The sequence below is a fragment of the Pelophylax lessonae genome (assembly GCF_965119305.1).
Source record: "Pelophylax lessonae genome assembly, chromosome: 9".
In the NCBI taxonomy this organism is placed as follows: domain Eukaryota; kingdom Metazoa; phylum Chordata; class Amphibia; order Anura; family Ranidae; genus Pelophylax; species Pelophylax lessonae.
The window spans coordinates 259,336,805-259,355,964 of NC_138776.1; the positions used below are offsets into that span (position 1 = coordinate 259,336,805).

Here is a 19,160-nt window from a genome sequence, read left to right on the forward strand (position 1 = left end):
ACATATGTTTGGAAAAAAAAAAATCGCAATAAGCGTATTTAGATTGGTTTGCGCAAAAGTTATTGCGTTTACTAACTACGGGAAAGATTTTTGTCATTTTTATTGTTTTTTTTTTTTAACGAGTAATGGGGGCGATCTGCGATTTTCTTTGCGGGACTGTGACATTGCGGCGGACAGATCGGACCCCTGACTGACATTTTTGACACTTTTGGGGTTACCAGTGACATTACTACAGTAATCGGTGCTATATATATGCACTGTTATGTAATAATGACACTGGCAGGGAAGGGGTTAACTTTATTGGCAAAGGAGGGGTTAAGTGTGTCCCTAGGGGCGTGCTTCTAACGGTTATGGGATATGGCTTGTTGTGTAACAACAGAGATCTACGATCCTGCATAGCAGGACCGTATGATCTCCATTCTTACACAGGGGAGAATGACAGGCGGCTTTGTTTACATCAGCCACCTGCCTTTCTCCCTCTGCACTGGGAGATTGCGAGTGACCTGTGGACATCGGGTCCACCGGTCACACGCGCGGACATGTTAGGGAACGAGCATGGGGCGGGAGTGCACCTCCGGCGGCACGCACTCACCCCCTAGAGGCTCTCAGGCAAGCGACGTAGTACTACGTCACTTTGCCTGTACGGGGCTGACCGACGCAGTAAATAGTCATGCGGCGGTCGGCAAGTGGTTAATGTCAATCCCCTGGACCTGGAAATTTCTCTGACAGGACACAATGCCCTTAAAAGAAGTTCTAACTCAGTGGTCTTCAAACTATGGCCCTCCAGTTGTTCGGGAACTACAATTCCCGTCATGCTTAGTCATGTCTGTGAATGTCAGAGTTTTACAATGCCTCATGGGATGTGTAGTTCTGCAACAGCTGGAGGACCGTAGTTTGAGGATCCCTGTCCAGTCAATCCAAACCAAAGGTAAAGGGTTTTGATTCGAATTTTTCTTTACAAGGAAACCAGTGTCAGAACTCTGTCAGAACTCTGTGCAGACATTAATCATCCCAGTACAGTCCAGATAATTCTCAGTTTATTATCTGTCTACAGAGAGGAGAGTCCTGTATAGATCAGCAGCAGAGGAGGATTCTGGGTGGCCAGGGGTTCCAAATGTTACTTTCTTTCTTTACACAGGAATATATAAAGTAGTGAAGAAAATATCTGTGGATCCATTACCACCCAGCAGCCGTCTTCACAGGACATCACCCATCACAGTGCCTTCACCTCACTGCCTGACAACAGTGTAAGGGAAACAGGGGCACCAAGACACTAGGTGACTATCATTGTGTGTTTCAGGTTCCACTAAGGTGTTTGGATACCATAGTCCAATCTTCATGGAGGAATTGGAGTATTTAGAAGGACACAAAGATCTCCACGAGGACATCAAGATGGAAAATCAGCCGCCTCTCACATCACCGGGTAAGAGGAGACTTTATTGTAAAGGAGAGAGCAGTACGGAGGCTCCACCTAGATCCCCCATCATCTGATAAACACATAGAAACAATGTATTCAGTCAGTGTGTGTGTTTCCTACAGATGGATCCAGTAATGGGAACCCACCAGAGAGATGTCCCCGTCCTCTGTATTCCTGGGATTCCACACAGGAAGATCACACCGTCCCTCACCATCATCAGGTAGGTGGGACTGAGCAGCAAAAAGAAATATAAGCCACGAGATGATATTCTTCTATTTAAGATCTTGTTCCATTTTACAAATGTATTCTATCATTGTTTGGGTTTAGGATAAAGAACTGAAAGTCGAGATTAAAGAGGAAGAAGAAGAGACGTTGGTGAGTGGAGATCGGCAGTCTATGGAGGAGGGGGAGATGATTCTGAAAAGTGAACAGGAGGAATCTTATCTATTTATTAACGCAGGTACGTTATAACCATTAAATGCAGAAATCGTTCACATTTTCATTTTTTTTCTATGAGTATATGGTATAAGTTGACATAAAATACAAAACTAAGAAAGCCACATCTAGTTGATAGAACATCATCGATGTACCTTCGCCACCATCCTAAGTATTGTACGTAATGCATACCATATGAAAGAATCATCTATAGTCCTCATCAACAGATGTCAACTATAGTGTGATTTGTGGTTAGCCATTCTACCTTGCAGCACTGGAGTCCTAGGTTCAAGCTTGGTATTGGCACAAATTACATGTTCTTCATGTGCTTCTGTGGGTTTTTCCAGGTTCTCTATTTTTTTCCCAAACTCCAAAGCCATGCTGATAGGTTAATTGTTTCCTGTATAAACGCCCTTCTGAATGTGCCCAAGATGACTGCCTCAGTATCTTCTGAATAAAACAAGAGGCGATACTGTACACCATATGAAAGGTCCATCTCCATTCCTCAATATAACGTGATGTCCCCAACAAATGAGGAGGAGATACTGTACACCATATGAAAGGTCCATCTCCATTCCTCAATATAACGTCATGTTCCCAACAAATGAGGAGGAGATACTGTACACCATATGAAAGGTCCATCTCCATTCCTCTATATAACGTCATGTTCCCAACAAATGAGGAGGAGATACTGTACACCATATGAAAGGTCCATCTCCATTCCTCTATATAACGTCATGATCCCAACAAATGAGGAGGAGATACTGTACACCATATGAAAGGTCCATCTCCATTCCTCAATATAACGTCATGTTCCCAACAAATGAGGAGGAGATACTGTACACCATATGAAAGGTCCATCTCCATTCCTCTATATAACGTCATGATCCCAACAAATGAGGAGGAGATACTGTACACCATATGAAAGGTCCATCTCCATTCCTCAATATAACGTCATGTTCCCAACAAATGAGGAGGAGATACTGTACAACATATGAAAGGTCCATCTCCATTCCTCAATATAATGTCATGATCCCAACAAATGAGGAGGAGATACTGTACACCATATGAAAGGTCCATCTCCATTCCTCAATATAATGTCATGTTCCCAACAAATGAGATTGTTGCTGGACAACCAGCTTGCCTTCTGTTGGGTACATTATCCTTCATGATCATGCCTGGGAAGGCTACAGTGGTGGGAACAGGAGCTACCCTCTTGGGCTTGGGCACCTTAGGTGACTATGTGTCGGGAACCCAGGCGATAGCATCACACCAAGGCTCCTGTAATCTGCTGGCATGGTAGAGGAGGGTCTGTTCTACACTCCTGACTGTTCAGTTTGAAGCCAAGGAGTTGGTAATCTGTTTGGTTGATCCTCATGGGCAGAGCTTTGATCTTCTGGCTATGTGCCAGAACTCAAAGCCAGGGCTTCTGCTTTATAGTGCTTTTCCACTGCATGGAACCGAACGGTTCGGCTCGCTTTTGTGCTCTTCCACTGCTGGTACCGCATGGTACGGTGTAGGAACGGTTCGGTACGGTTCGGCGGCGCTTTTCCACTGCATGGAACCGAACGGTACGGCTCTCAAAAACGGTACCACCTCGATTGTGGTTCCAAGAGGTACCATACCCGGTACCATATCCCACAATCCTTTGCATGCAGTCACTACTAGCCACTGATTGGTCAGAGAATCGTTGTTATCCCACCCACTTAACTTTAGTACTACTTTAGTGGAAAAGCAAACCGTACCGTACCGAACCGTTCCAACACAGTACCATGCGGTACCAGCAGTGGAAAAGCATACCGGGCCGAGTAGAGCCGAGCCGGTACTTGCAGTGGAAAAGTGCCTTTAGCCAGGGTCACACGAGGGGGGAGATTACGGAACAGGGAAAGTGGGTTGGGCTAGAAGGAACATTTTCTGGCAGACCAACATCTATGATTCCTGAATGCATGGTTTGAAAGATGCCTATAATGGTTACTTTTAAATTTCTTTTCTACAGATGGACAGTGTGTCCGGAATCCCTCCGAGGAACATATTTTATCTCCAGATTATCGTGTGGAAGCACAATATTCTCCAGAAGGAAATTCCATTAGTCAAAGTCTATATGACAGACCTTACCAACTGGAGGGATCAATGGATCCCTCCAATGCTGAGGAATCTTCTGAAGGATCACATACCAGGACTCTAATATCTCACAATACAGATATAATTAATCGATATTATCTCAATGAATCTCCTTTCGTTCCTGAAGGAGATGACACAGGAGAAGGTTCATTTTCCTGTACAGTGTGTGGGAAATGTTTCAAAGAAAACCGAGCACTCATTAGGCATTCGAAACGTCACTCCGATGAGCGCCCCTATTCGTGTTCAGAGTGCGAGAAATGTTTCATCCAGAGAGCAGACCTTCTCAAACATCAGAGAATTCACACGGGTGAACGCCCTTTTCCGTGTTCCAAGTGCGGGAAATTTTTCGGCGACAAAGGAAACCTCCTTAAACACCAGAGAATTCACACGGATGAGCGTCCTTATCCGTGTTCAGAGTGCGGAAAGTGTTTCCTCAATAAAAGTAACCTTGTTAAGCATCAGAGGATTCACACAGGTGAGTGTCCTTATTCGTGCCCAGAGTGCGGGAAATGTTTCAATGACCAAGGAAACCTTGTTAGGCACCAGAAAAGTCACACAGGTGAACGTCCCTTCTCATGTTCAGACTGCGGGAAATGTTTCACTCAAAAAAATATACTTCTCACACACCAGAGAAGTCACACTGATGGCTGTCCCTTTTTATGTTCAGAGTGCGGGAAATACTTCATTCAGAAACGAGACTTTCTTATACACCAGAGAACGCACACGGGTGAGCGTCTCTTTACGTGTTCAGAGTGCGGGAAATGTTTCATTCATAAATGTAACCTTGTTAAACACCAGAGAATTCACACAGGCGAGCGTCCTTTTTCGTGTTCGGAGTGCGGGAAAGGTTTCTATGACAAAGGAAACCTTATTCAGCATCAGAGAATCCACACAGGGGAACGCCCATTTTCGTGTTCAGAGTGCGGGAAACGTTTCATTCAGAAAGGAGACCTTAAGAAACATATGAAGATTCACAAGAGCGAGCATCCTTTTCCGTGTCCAGATTGGGAGAAATGTTTCAGTTAGAGAAAAACATTTTATTGCACACCAGAGAATTCACGAAGGAAGATAAATTGGCCCCCTGAGAGCCTACACATCACACAAAACCCTTGTATGAAGAGTAGAAGCCCCTTCAGCCTAGACTCCGTCCAGGCCACGCCTCCCGATACATTTTGCCCAGCCATGGGGCTTAGTCGTGACTAACTGCAGGACGAAACGCGCCGGGCATGGTCTAGGCTGAGGCTGCTTCTACACCAGAGAATTCATGTGAGCTAACAATTTCTTTTCACGTTCAGACTTGTGTGTTGATGACGGAGCGAAACTATGGTTTTACTGTTACCAATCTTCTGAAGAAGGTGTCTTTTCATTGGTTCAACCAGTGATTACTACAGTTTCTTTTCTTCAGCTGTACAAGATATGATTTTGATTCTAGTTTAGGATTTGATGTTTAAGCACTTGTTTCCGATTTTCAAAAATAAACAAGAATGTTCAACGAGTTACATTTCTGTGTTCTGAGTTTTTTTTTCCTTCTGATGATTGGTAAATAAAATATTTCATTATTTTGGGCACCTGGAATGCTGAAGGTAGCGGGGCTGAAACCCTGGTTGGATGTTGAGAGAAACAAGGCTGCTGACATATTGGATACTGGGAGAAGGGAGGCTACACTGAGGGGCTGCCAGAATGATGGGTTTTGGGAATAAAGGCTGCAGGTCTTTTAGGTGCTGAAAGAAGAGGGGCTGCAGACCTGTTGGTGGTGATTGGGGAGAGGGGAGAAGAAGAGCTGCAGACACGTTGGGAGCGGACAGACTGATGCCTACAGGAACAATGGGTTGAGAGAGAAGAATCTGCAGGCACGAAAAGGGGCTGACTGGCAACTTTTGGCCTAGGGGGCAAGTGCAAACCTGAAGCCCATGGTGCAAAGATTTGGCCGTCCTCCCAGCCTTCTCTTGACCCCCATTGCAGGCTGAAGCTCTGCTCCAGGTACTCTCTACTCACTGGCCCAATCCGGGTTCCCGATCTGGCCAGCAGGGGGCAGCTGGGACAGCTCTGTTGGGGCTGGCGAGAGGAGGAGAGTCTCCAGTGGGGCAATTTAACCGGCCTCTGCTCAGACACAGTTTACACCATCCATGCTGAGGGAGGGCTGGGCTTTGTCCTTGTCTTTATCCTGCACTCAGTAGATCAGGGGCAGGGACTTTTCACTTCCCTTAACCAGGAATCTTTTAATCATGTCTGTGGCAGAAGCGGTGCAGAATTCTACGGGGCATCAGAGCGGCCCAGGGGGAAATTGCCCCCCTGGACCAGTCCTCCCCTGGGCACGATGGGTGGTCAGAAAAGGGGGGCTGCAGATCCATTTGCTGTAAGTATGGCGGTTAGCTAGTAGAAGGTGGGCTTCAGTAAGATTGTGTGTTGGTAGAAGATGGGCTGCAGGCATGTTAGGTGCTGAGAGATGGGAGGACTGCAATAAAGATGGGTACGGGTGTTTGGAGGTGGGAGAAGGGGCTGCAGGCACATTGGGTGCTGATAGAAGGGAGGTTGGAGGCATGTTGGGAGCTAAGAGAAGGATGCCTACAGGCACAATGGGTTGAGAAAGAAGAATCTGCAGGCACAATAGCTGGTCAGAGAAAAGGGGCTGCAGATAAGTTTTTTGTAGGTATGGCGGGTGGCTAATAGAAGAAGGGCTTCAGGAACATTGGGTGCCGATAGAAGGGAGGCTGTAGGCACATTGGGTGCTGATAGAAGGGAGGCTGTAGGCACATTGGGTGCCGATAGAAGGGAGGCTGTAGGCACATTGGGTGCCAATAGAAGAGGGGCTGTAGGCACATTGGGCACTGAGAGATGGAGGACTGCAAGCAAGATGGGTGGCGGTAGCAAGGGGGTGCTGGCACGTTTGGAAACTGAGAGAAGGATGCTTGCAGGCATAGTGGGTTGTGAGAGAAGAATCTGCAGCCACGATGGCTTAGTCGGAGAAGGGGGGCTGCAGATACATGTGCTGTAGGTATGGTGAGTGGTTAATAGAGGGGAGGGGTGCTTCAGGAATATTGGGTGCTGATAGAGAGGGGACTACAGGCATGTTGGTGCTAAGAGATGGAGAACTGCAAGCAAGATGGGTGGTGGGAGAAGGGGGGCTGCAGGCACATTTGGGAGCTGAGAGAAAGATGCCATTAGGCACAGTGGGTTTTGAGTGAAGAATCTGCAGGCACAATAGGTGGTCAGAGAAACGGGGCTGCAGATACGCTTTCTGTAGGTATGGCGGGTGGCTAATAGAAGAAGGCCTTCAGGAACGTTGGGTGCCGATAGAAGGGAGGCTGTAGGCACATTGGGTGCTGATAGAAGGGGGGCTGTAGGCACATTGGGTGCCGATAGAAGGGAGGCTGTGGGCACATTGGGTGCCGATAGAAGGGAGGCTGTAGGCACATTGGGTGCCGATAGAAGGGAGGCTGTAGGCACATTGGGTGCTGATAGAAGGGGGGCTGTAGGCATGTTGGGTGTTGAGAGATGGAGAACTGCAAGCAAGATGGGTGGTGGTAGCAAGGTGGTGCAGGCACGTTTGGAAGCTGAGAGAAGGATGCCTGCAGGCACAATGGGTTGCCAGAAAACTGAGGCTGCAGATATATTTGCTGAAGGCATGGTGGATAGCTGATGGAAGAGCAACTACAGGAACATTGGGTGCTGATAGAAAGGGGGCTGCAGACATGTTAGGAGCTGAGAGAAGGATTCCTGCAGGCACAATGGGTGATCCGAGAAGGAGGGCTGCAGATACATGTGCTGTAGGTATGGCGGGTGGCTAATCGAAGGTGGGCTTCAGGAATATTGGGTATTGATAGAGAGGGGACTGCAGGCATTTTGGGTGCTGGCAAGAGGGTGTGTGGCCTTTGGTGGTGGGGGAAGGTGGGCTGCAGGCTCCTTTGGAAGCTGAGAGAAAGATTCCTGCAAGCACTGTGGATTTTGAGAGAAGAATCTGCAGGCACAAAAGCTGGACAGAGAAAAGGGGCTGCAGATACGCTTTCTGTAGGTATGGCGGGTGGCTAATAGATGAAGAGCCTCAGGCACATTGGGTGCCGATAGAAGGGAGGCTGTAGGCACATTGGGTGCCGATAGAAAGGGGGCTGTAGGCACATTGGGTGCCGATAGAAAGGGGGCTGTAGGCACATTGGGTGCTGAGAGATGGAGAACTGCAAGCAAGATGGGTGGTGGTAGCAGGGTGGTGCAGGTACGTTTGGAACATTAGGTGCAAAGGGGGCTGCAGACATGTTAGGAGCTGAGAGAAGGATTCCTGCAGGCACAGTGGGTTGTAAGAGAAGATTCTGCAGGCACGATGGGTGGTCCGAGAAGGAGGGCTGCAGATACATGTGTTGTAGGTATGGCGGATGGCCAATAGAAGGAGGACTTCAGGAATATAGGGTGCTGATAAAGAGGTTCTGCAGGCATTTTGGGTGCTGAGAGATGGAGGACTGCAAGCAAGAGGGGTGGTAGCATTTGGTGGTGGGAGAAGGGGGACTGCAGGCATCTTTGGAAGCTGAGCGGAAGATTCCTGCAAGCACTGTGAGTTTTGAGAGAAGAATCTGCAGGCACAATAGGTGGTCAGAGAGGAGGGGCTACAGATACATTTTCTGTAGGTATGCCGGGTGGCTAATAGAAAAGGGGCTTCAGGAGCATTGAGTTTTGATAGAAGGGAAGGGCTGTAGGCATGTTGGGTGCTGAGAGATGGCAGACTGCAAGCAAGATGGTTGGTGGTGTGAGAAGGGGGGGCTGCAGGCACATTTAGAAGCTGAGTGTAGGATGCCTGCAGGCACAATGGGTTGTGTAAGAAAAATCTGCAGGCACACTGGGTGGTTAGGGAAGGGAGGCTGCACATATATTTTCTAAAGGCATGGTGGATGGATGATAAAAGGGGGGCTGCAGGAACATTGGGTGCTCATAGAAGGAGGGCTGCAAGCAAGTTGGGAGCTGAGAGAACGATGCCTGCAGGCACAATGGGTTGAGAGTGTAGAATCTGCAGGCATGATGGGTGGTCAGGGAAGGGAGGCTGTAGATATATTTGCTAAAGGCATGGTGGATAGATGAAAGGGGGGCTGCAGGAACATTGCTCATAGAAGGGGGGCGGCAAGCAAGTTGGGAGATGAGAAGGATGCCTGCAGGTACAATGGGTTGAGAGTGTAGAGCCTGCAGGCATGATGGGTGGTCAGAGAAAGGGGGCTACAGATACGTTTTCAGAAGGTATGGTGGGTGGTAATAGAATGTGGGAATCTGCAGACATGGTGGGTGGTCAGAGAAAGGGGGACTGCGGATACATTTTCTGTAGGTTTGGTGGGTGGCTAATAGAAAGGGCGGACATGGTGGGTGGTCAGAGAAAGGGGTCTGCAGATACATTTTCTGAAGGTATGGTGGGTGGCTAATAGAAAGGGGGAATCTGTAGACATGGTGGGTGGTCAGAGAAGGGGGCTGCAGATACATTTGCTAAAGGTTTGGTGGGTGGCTGATAGGGGGAATCTGCAGACATGGTGGGTGGTCAGAGAAAGGGGGCTGCAGATACATTTGCTGAAGGCATGGTGGATTGCTGATAGAAGGGGGTTACGGGAAGTTTGAGTGCAGATAGAAGAGGGCTGTAGGCACATTTAGTGCTGAGAGATGGAGGACTGCAAGAAAGATGGGTGGTGAGAGAAAGGAGACTTCAGGCATAGTGTGTTCTGTGAAAAGGGGGGCTGCAGGAACATTGGGTGCTGAGAGAATAGGGGCTGCAGGCATAATGGGTCCTGAAAGATGGGCTGCAGACCTATTGAGTGCTGGGGGAAGTGGAGCTGCAGGCTTGTTGGATAGTGAGAGATAAGTGGCTGTAGTCCTGTGGGTGGTGAAAAATGAGGGGCTGCAGGGACAATGGGAAAGGCATGGGGCTGTTGGCAAGGTGGGTGCTGAAAAAAAGGGGGGATGCATGCATGATGGATGGTGAGAAAAGGGGGAAGTAAAGGCGCAGTAGGTGGTGCGAGAAGGTGGGTTGCAGGCAAAATTGGTGGTGAGAAAAGGAGGGCTGCAGGCATGGTGGGTGGTGAAAAAATGGGGACTGTAGGTGCAATAGGTGATAGAAGTCTTATTTTGTCTCACTGACACCAACAATGGGGCTTATTTTATTCCATTTACACAGATAACTGAGTTTTTTTTTTAATTGCCGGCGTATTTTATTCCACCGACAAAAATAATTAATACACAAACAAATTAGTTTTGTTATATATTTTTAGTGTTGTGGAAAAAAAAAGGTGCGCTTGTTCTGAAAAAAAAAAAAAAAAAAAACATCAGGCTTATATAACAGTTATCCCTGAAGAAGTCATGTGACGCAACGCGTTGGGTGGAGCTGGTGGCGTCATTTCTGGCGACTCCAGTATACAGAAGTGCGGTGAGGAGGCGATACTGCTACTTGTTTTACACTGACTGATACTATGCGAGATTTTATTAGTTCCTAATGTCAGCATATTTGGAATATTAAAACCACTTGCCGACCACGCGCCGTACATATACGACGGCAGGTTCCCGCAAAACGACGTAGCTGTACGTGCCTTTGCAGTAGGGGCACGCGTGCGCCCGTTCCCCAGAGGGGAAGCTGATCTGCGGGGGCCGGCAGCCACTATTGCCGCCGGACACCCGCGATCGCTCCCTGTGGAGTCAGAACGGCGGTCTGCTGTTGTAAACACAGCAGACCGCTGTTCTGTCAGCAATGAACACAGAGATCCTCCTAGGTCTCTGTGTTCATTCCATAAGTCTATCCCCCACACAGTTAGAAAGCACCCCCTAGGGACACATTTAACCCTTTGATCGCTCCTGGTGTTAACCCCATTCCCTGCCAGTGTCATTATTACAGTAACAGTGCATATTTTTAGCACTGATTTACTTTAGCCCATCGTATCCCTTTGGTCAGTTCCTAAGGTGAGCAGCCATTTCTCCCGAAGGTTGCAGTTTCAGTTCTTTTTCACTATTTATATTTTATGCAGAATATACAATGTCATGACTGTTGTATATGGTTGATGGTTTTTTTCTCACCCTGGTAGTTCTCCCTATCTTTTTTATTTTTTTTATTTATTATTATTTTTTTTTTTTTTTTTTTTTATACGCATTTTGTGTTTGAGTAAGGTAAGCTATTTTTCGTCACTTTTTTATCTTGAAGTACATATCAGCGCACAAGTATTTTATACATTTTTTTAAAAATATATTTTTAGTGTTTTTTTTTCCCTTCCATTTGGGTGCAATTGTAAAATTGAAAAAAATACACCAAGAAGCACAAGTAATTGAAAACACAGGCTGCAGTTTGCATTTTCTCCACAAGGTGGTGATCTCACTTATTGTCAGTGAAACGCAAAGACGGGAAGTGATGTAAGCCAAAGACAAAAAGATCCTGGAGCCTGGAGAGACAACCGGAGGAAGCGGAGGGAGATAATCCTGCAATTGGCAGCAGAGGAGGTAATAAAATATGTTATATATACACCCAGTAACCTCCCCGTCATCTTCCATTTATCTATCTGTCCATCCAGAGCCTCTGGTTTATAGACCGGATACATCCTAAATATAGAACCATTTATCCAACTGTCCATCCAGAGCCTCTGGTTTATAGACCGGATATATCCTAAATATAGAACCTTATTTCTGGAAACCAGAGGTAAAATACAAGCTGAAAATTCTAGAAATCACCAATGAGATCATCAGTCTGCTGACAGGAGAGGTGAGCGGTGCCGGGAATTCTGGGACATTATCCAGTAACAGACAAGGGATGTGTCTGGATGGTGACTGTATCATTGTGTGTGTCAGGTTCCTATAAGGTGTCAGGATGTCACTGTCTATTTCTCCATGGAGGAGTGGGAGTATTTAGAAGGACACAAGGATCTCTACAAGGACGTCATGATGGAGAATCAGCCGCCCCTCACATCACCGGGTAAGAGGAGACTTTATTGTAAAGGAGAGAGCAGTACGGAGGATCCACCTAGATCCCCCATCATCTGATAAACACATAGAAACAATGTATTCAGTCAGTGTGTGTGTTTCCTACAGATGGATCCAGTAATGGGAACCCACCAGAGAGATGTCCCCGTCCTCTGTATTCCCGGGATTCCACACAGGAAGATCACACCATCCCCCACCATCATCAGGTAGGTGGGACTGAGCAACTAGAACTCTGAATTCATTCTAAACTCTATATGATGTTCTTCTATGTAATCTCTTGGTTCTTTTTACAAATCTATCCTATTCTCTTTGGGGTTCAGGATGAAGAACTGAAAGACATCAAAGTTGAGGATAAAGAGGAAGAAGAAGAGACATTGATAAGTGGAGGTCAGCAGTCTATGGAGGAGGGAGGTCCTCTGTATTCCCGGGATTCCACACAGGAAGATCACACCATCCCTCACCATCATCAGGTAGATGGAATTTAGGAACTAGGATTCAAAAAGAATGTTAAGTTATGAGATGTATTCTTCTATGTAATGTCTTGTTTCTTTTCATAAATATGTTCTGTCTTCTTTGGGGTTTAGAGTGAAGAAGTGAAAGACATTAAAGCTGAGATAAAAGAAGAAGAGACGTTGGTGAGTGGAGATCAGCAGTCTATGGAGGAGGAGGAGATGATTATGGAAAGTAAACAGGAGGAATCTTCTCTACATATGGACACAAGTAAGTAATAAACACTAAATGCAGAAACAATCCATATTTTCATTTTACTTCTTTGAGTATAAAGTATGTATTTACATTGTTACATCCGTTAAGAAAATATAATGTATATGTCTATTAGATCTACCTTAAAAGAAAAATAAAAAGTTCAAAGTGGCTGTTAACCCAGAGGAAGGCAAAATACCCATATAAAGCTTGACCTAATGATCTTCAAGATAAAAAAATTACTTTTTGATCCTAAAAGGCAATGAGATAACTACCCCCCCCCCCACATCAATATTCTGCTGTTTTTTCTACAAATATTAGTAGCTGTTTGTAGTTTTTTTAGTATTTACCACAATACCCAATGTGGTAACCGTAACAGTAATCATCAATGTACCTACCCACTGCCCAATGTACTATGGGCATTGTACACCATATGAAAAAAAACATCTCCAGTCATCATTAGAGGGCAACTATATTCACTACGCTACCAAATTGTCATACCTAATTAGTTTGAGATACTCTACACATATGAAAGGTCCATCTCCACTCCTCAATATAATGTCGTGTTCCCAACAAATGAGGAGGAGATACTGTACACCATATGAAAGGTCCATCTCCATTCCTCAATATAGCGTCATGTTCCCAACAAATGAGGAGGAGATACCGTACACCATATGAAAGGTCCATCTCCATTCCTCAATATAATGTCATGTTCCCAACAAATGAGGAGGAGATACTGTACACCATATGAAAGGTCCATCTCCATTCCTCAATATAACGTCATGTTCCCAACACATGAGGAGGAGATACTGTACACCATATGAAAGGTCCATCTCCATTCCTTAACCACTTCACCACCGGAGGACTTTGCTGTCTTACGTCCAGGCCACTTTTTGTGATTCGGCACTGTGCAACTTTAACTGACAATTGCGCGGTCATGCAACGCCATATGCAAACAAAATTTACGTCTTTTTTCTCCCACAAACAAAGCTTTCTTTTGGTGGTATTTGGTCACCTGTGCGATTTTTACTTTTTGCGCTATAAACAAAAAAAGAGCGACAATTGTGCAAAAACAACAATATTTTTCACATTTTTTTTATATGAAATTCCCCCCCCCCCAAAAAAAATTTAAAAATCAAATTTTTTTATCATTTTAGGCCAATTTGTTTTCTGCTACATATTTTTGTTAAAAAAAATCGCAATAAGCGTATTTTGATTGGTTTGCACAAAAGTTATTGCGTTTACTAAATAAGGGAAAGATTTCTGTCGTTTTTGGTGTTTTTTTTTTTTTTAACTAGTAATGGCGGCGATCTGCGATTTTTTTTTTTTTGCGGGACTGCGACATTGCGGCGGACAGATCGGACCCTTGACTGACATTTTTGACACTTTTGGGGGTACCAGTGACATTACTACAGTAATCAGTGCTATAAATATGCACTGTCACTGTAAAAATGACACTGGCACAGTGTTAATTTCGTCGACTAAAACCGACTAAAACGTTTTCGTCAACTAACACAATTCAGATGACTAAAATACGACTAAAACTAAAATGGCATTTTAGTCAAAAGACTATAACTAAAACTAAATCGAAATTTGCTGCCAAAAATTAACACTGGTGCATGCTCAAAGCATAAATAATAACATATTAGTTATTTTTCACTCCAGGACCAGCAGTAGTATATAATGAGTTTGGAAATTGTAGAGAAATGCTTAAATAATGCATTACAAATTACAATTGAACTACACCCATTCCATTATAGATGATTAAAATTAGTTTTAGTCGACTAAAATGTAGGGCGTTTTAGTCCACTAAAATATACTGGAGTTTTAGTCGACTAAATACGACTAAAACTAAAACACTTGCAGAAGACTAAAATAGGACTAAAACTAAAATGCCATTTTAGTCCTAAGACTAAGACTAAAACTAAATTGAAATTTGCTGCCAAAATTAACACTGTGACTGGCAGGGAAGGGGTTAATTTTTATTGGAGAGGGAGGGGTTAATGTATGCCTGGTGCTTACTGACATGTGTGGGGGGAGGTGACTGAGTGACACAGACACAGATCGCATGTTCAGCTATGCTGAACCCTGCAATCTGACCCTGTCTGTCACTTAGGAGATCCGCCCGCTTTGTTTACACAAGCGGGCGGATCTCCAGACTCGATTCCCCGACGATCGGGGAAGAGCAGCGGTGATCACCACCGCTCCTCCCCTGGCCCAACTCCCGCTGTGACTGAATACAGCGGGAGCGAGCCTCCGGCGGTGCGCGCGCGCCGCGGAGAAGGGGGAGTGTCTGGCGATGTAGGGCTACGTCGCCAGACGATAACGAGCCACTGTGCCGCAGTAGAGCTCTAGTGAGCAGCAGTAAAGTGGTTAATATAACGTCATGTTCCCAACAAAAGAGAAGGAGATACTGTACACCATATGAAAGGTCCATCTCCATTCCTCAATATAACGTCATGTTCCCAACAAATGAGGAGGAGATACTGTACACCATATGAAAGGTCCATCTCCGTTCCTCAATATAACGTCATGTTCCCAACAAATGAGGAGGAGATACTGTACACCATATGAAAGGTCCATCTCCGTTCCTCAATATAACGTCATGTTCCCAACAAATGAGAAGGAGATACTGTACACCATATGAAAGGTCCATCTCCATTCCTAGAACATTTACTGTAACATTGCTTTTCAACAGGTGGACACAATGTCCGGAATACCTCTGAGGAACGTCTTATTTTATCTCCGGATTATAAAGCAGAAGATAATAACGTTGTACAACATTCTTCAGGAGTTACTCAGAATTCGCCTCCCAGACCTGACCAATTGAGGAAATTAATGGATCCCTCTAAACCTGAGGAATCTTCTGGTAAATCACATACCAGATCTCTAAAAACCCACAAAACAGATCCTGTAACAGATCCATCCAGTGAATCTTCTTTAGGCAATGAAGAGGTTCACACAGGAAAGAGTTCATTTTCATGTACAGTGTGCGAGAAATCTTTCACCAGAAAAAGAACACTTCTTACACACCAAAGAAGTCACACAGGCGAGCGTCCCTATTCGTGTTCTGAGTGCGGAAAATGTTTCATTCAGAAAGGACACCTTATTAAACATCAAAGAATTCACACAGGTGAGCGTCCTCATTCATGTTCAGAGTGCGGGAAATCCTTCATTCAGAGAGGAGACCTTCTTAAACATCTAAGAATCCACACAGGTGAGCGTCCCTATTCATGTTCAGAGTGCGGGAAATGCTTCATTCAGAAAGGAGACCTTCTTAAACATCAGAGAATTCACACAGGTGAGCGTCCCTATTCATGTTCAGAGTGCGGTAAAAGTTTCACTCAGCAAAAAGCACTTCTTACACATCAGAGAAGTCACACGGGTGAGCGTCCTTATTCATGTTCAGAGTGTGGGAAATCATTCATTCAGAAAGGAGACCTTCAAACACATCAGAGGATTCACAAGGGTGAGCATCTTTATTCATGTTCTGAGTGTGGGAAAAGTTTCATTCAAAAAGGTCATTTTATTACACACCAGAGAATTCACACGGGTGAGCGTCCCTATCCATGCCCAGAGTGCGGGAAATGCTTCATTCAGAAAGGAGACCTTCATATACACCAGAGAATCCACACAGGTGAGCATCCCTATTCATGCTCAGAGTGTGGGAAACATTTCAATGACAAAGGAAACCTTCTTAAACATCTGAGAATCCACACAGGTGAACGTCCCTTCTCTTGCTCAGAGTGCGGGAAATGTTTCACTCAAGAAAAAGTGCTTCTCACACACCAAAGAATTCACACGGGTGAGCGTCCTTATGTGTGTCCAGAGTGCGGGAAGCGTTTCATTCAGAAAGGACACTTTCTTGTGCACCAGAGAACTCACACAGGCGAGCATCCATTTTCATGCTCAGAGTGCGGGAAATCTTTCATTCAGAAAGGGGACCTTCAAAAACACCAGAGAACTCATACAGCTTAGCATTCCTATTCATGTTGATTGTGTGGGAAATGTTTTATTCAGACAAATGCACCTGTAGCATACTAGGAGATTCCCATGGGTGAGCTTCCTTATAGGTGTTAAGCGTGCTGAAAATGTTTTTGTTACATAAATAATTAATAAAAAAAAAACATTTATTGTACAACAGAAAGTTGAAATAAAGTAAGAGGTTCTACATTTCTATGTTCTGAGTTTTTATTTTTTTTTGCTATATGACTAAATTATATAACTCTTCGGTTTATGGGCCATTCGTGGAGCACATTTGTAAAGTCTAAAAAAGATACACTATATTACCAAAAGCAGTGGCGGCCGGTCTATAGGGGGCGCAGGGGCCGCGCCCCCCCCCCCCCCCCCGATCTGTGACCAAATAAAATAAAAAAATAAAAAAAAAAAAATTTTCAGCCCACTAGGGGCGCCGGACTTACTGGTGGCTATGGGGGGTGGGGTTTGCATGCCACCTGCGTGCAGCAGAGGCGCCGATTGGCGGCCTTCTGGGGGTCATCGGGGCGCAGAGCAATGCACCCCGACTATCTTCACTTTAGTGATGTCCTGGCTGTGATTGATCCAGACTCCAGCCTGGACCAATCATAGTGGACATCCCGGGTGACGTCGCGTGGGGGGCGGTGAATGCGTTAGTCACGCACCGTCCCGACGTCACCTTCCCGCCCACCGTCAGAGAGGAGGGCAGCGACGCGCATCCAGGTCGAGGAGGAAGAAGACGTCCGACCGAGTCTCCCGAGTTCCGAGCAGCACGCCAGGCACGGTGACGGCGCGCATGCAGGTCGAGGAGGAAGAAGACGTCCGACCGAGTCTCTCGAGTCCAGTGTGAGGTAAGTGAAGTGGTGCCTCAGGGGGGGGGGGCCCAACACACTGCTTTGAAGGGGGCACGCACGCACGCTGGTCTCTGCATTGAAAGGGGCATGTATATTGGTCACTACATTGAAAGGGGGCATGTATGCTTGTCACTACATTGAAAGGGGCATGTATACTGGTCACTACATTGAAAAGGGCATGTATGCTGGTCACTACATTGAAAGGGGCATGTATGCTGGTCACTACATTGAAAGGGGCATGTATACTGGTCACTACATTGAAAGGGGCATGTATACTGGTCACTACATTGAAAGGGGCATGTATACTGGTCACTACATTGAAAGGGGCATGTCTGCTGGTCACTACATTGAAAGGGGCATGTATACTGGTCACTACATTGAAAGGGGCATGTATACTGGTCACTACATTGAAAGGGGGCATGTATGCTGGTCACTACATTGAAAGGGGCATGTATGCTGGTCACTACATTGAAAGGGGGCATGTATGCTGGTCACTACATTGAAAGGGGCATGTATGCTGGTCACTACATTGAAAGGGGGCATGTATGCTTGTCACTACATTGAAAGGGGGCATGTATGCTTGTCACTACATTGAAAGGGGCATGTATACTGGTCACTACATTGAAAGGGGCATGTCTGCTGGTCACTACATTGAAAGGGGCATGTATGCTGGTCACTACATTGAAAGGGGCATGTATACTGGTCACTACATTGAAAGGGGGCATGTATGCTGGTCACTAAATTGAAAGGGGCATGTATGCTGGTCACTACATTGAAAGGGGGCATGTATGCTGGTCACTACATTGAAAGGGGCATGTATGCTGGTCACTACATTGAAAGGGGGCATGTATGCTTGTCACTACATTGAAAGGGGGCATGTATGCTTGTCACTACATTGAAAGGGGCATGTATACTGGTCACTACATTGAAAGGGGCATGTATGCTGGTCACTACATTGAAAGGGGCATGTCTGCTGGTCACTACATTGAAAGGGGCATGTATACTGGTCACTACATTGAAAGGGGCATGTCTGCTGGTCACTACATTGAAAGGGGCATGTATACTGGTCACTACATTGAAAGGGGGCATGTATACTGGTCACTACATTGAAAGGGGCATGTATGCTGGTCACTACATTGAAAGGGGCATGTATGCTTGTCACTACATTGAAAGGGGCATGTATACTGGTCACTACATTGAAAGGGGCATGTATGCTGGTCACTACATTGAAAGGGGCATGTATACTGGTCACTACATTGAAAGGGGGCATGTATGCTGGTCACTACATTGAAAGGGGCATGTATGCTGGTCACTACATTGAAAGGGGGCATGTATGCTTGTCACTACATTGAAAGGGGGCATGTATACTGGTCACTACATTGAAAGGGGCATGTCTGCTGGTCACTACATTGAAAGGGGCATGTATACTGGTCACTACATTGAAAGGGGGCATGTATGCTGGTCACTACATTGAAAGGGGGCATGTATGCTGGTCACTACATTGAAAGGGGGCATGTATGCTTGTCACTACATTTAAAGGGGCATGTATACTGGTCACTACATTGAAAGGGGCATGTATGCTGGTCACTACATTGAAAGGGGCATGTATACTGGTCACTACATTGAAAGGGGGCATGTATGCTGGTCACTACATTGAAAGGGGGCATGTATACTGGTCACTATATTGAAAGGGGGCATGTATACTGGTCACTATATTGAAAGGGGGCATGTAT

At 45.6% G+C, this 19,160-nt stretch overlaps 3 protein-coding genes across 3 annotated transcripts in view; all 3 read left to right on the forward strand.

The window, feature by feature from the left end:
• The window catches only part of LOC309564412 (uncharacterized protein), a 1,531,146-nt gene that overhangs the window by 567,937 nt on the left and 944,049 nt on the right, over positions 1-19,160 (forward strand). Inside the window, 2 exon segments of the mRNA XM_082269040.1 lie at positions 12,217-12,366; positions 12,481-12,525. Coding sequence (XP_082125166.1) covers positions 12,217-12,366; positions 12,481-12,525 — 195 coding nt within the window.
• Positions 3,917-5,049, forward strand: LOC309562825 (uncharacterized protein). Its single transcript, XM_082267139.1, has one exon. The coding sequence runs from the start codon at positions 3,983-3,985 to the stop codon at positions 4,997-4,999; it is 1,017 nt and encodes a 338-aa protein (XP_082123265.1). The 5' UTR covers positions 3,917-3,982; the 3' UTR covers positions 5,000-5,049.
• LOC309563447 (uncharacterized protein) lies at positions 12,607-16,664 on the forward strand (the record flags this gene model as incomplete). The annotated part of the gene is made up of 2 exons (XM_082267840.1): positions 12,607-12,616; positions 15,297-16,664. The coding sequence occupies 2 exons, from the start codon at positions 12,607-12,609 to the stop codon at positions 16,574-16,576; spliced, it is 1,290 nt and encodes a 429-aa protein (XP_082123966.1). The 3' UTR covers positions 16,577-16,664.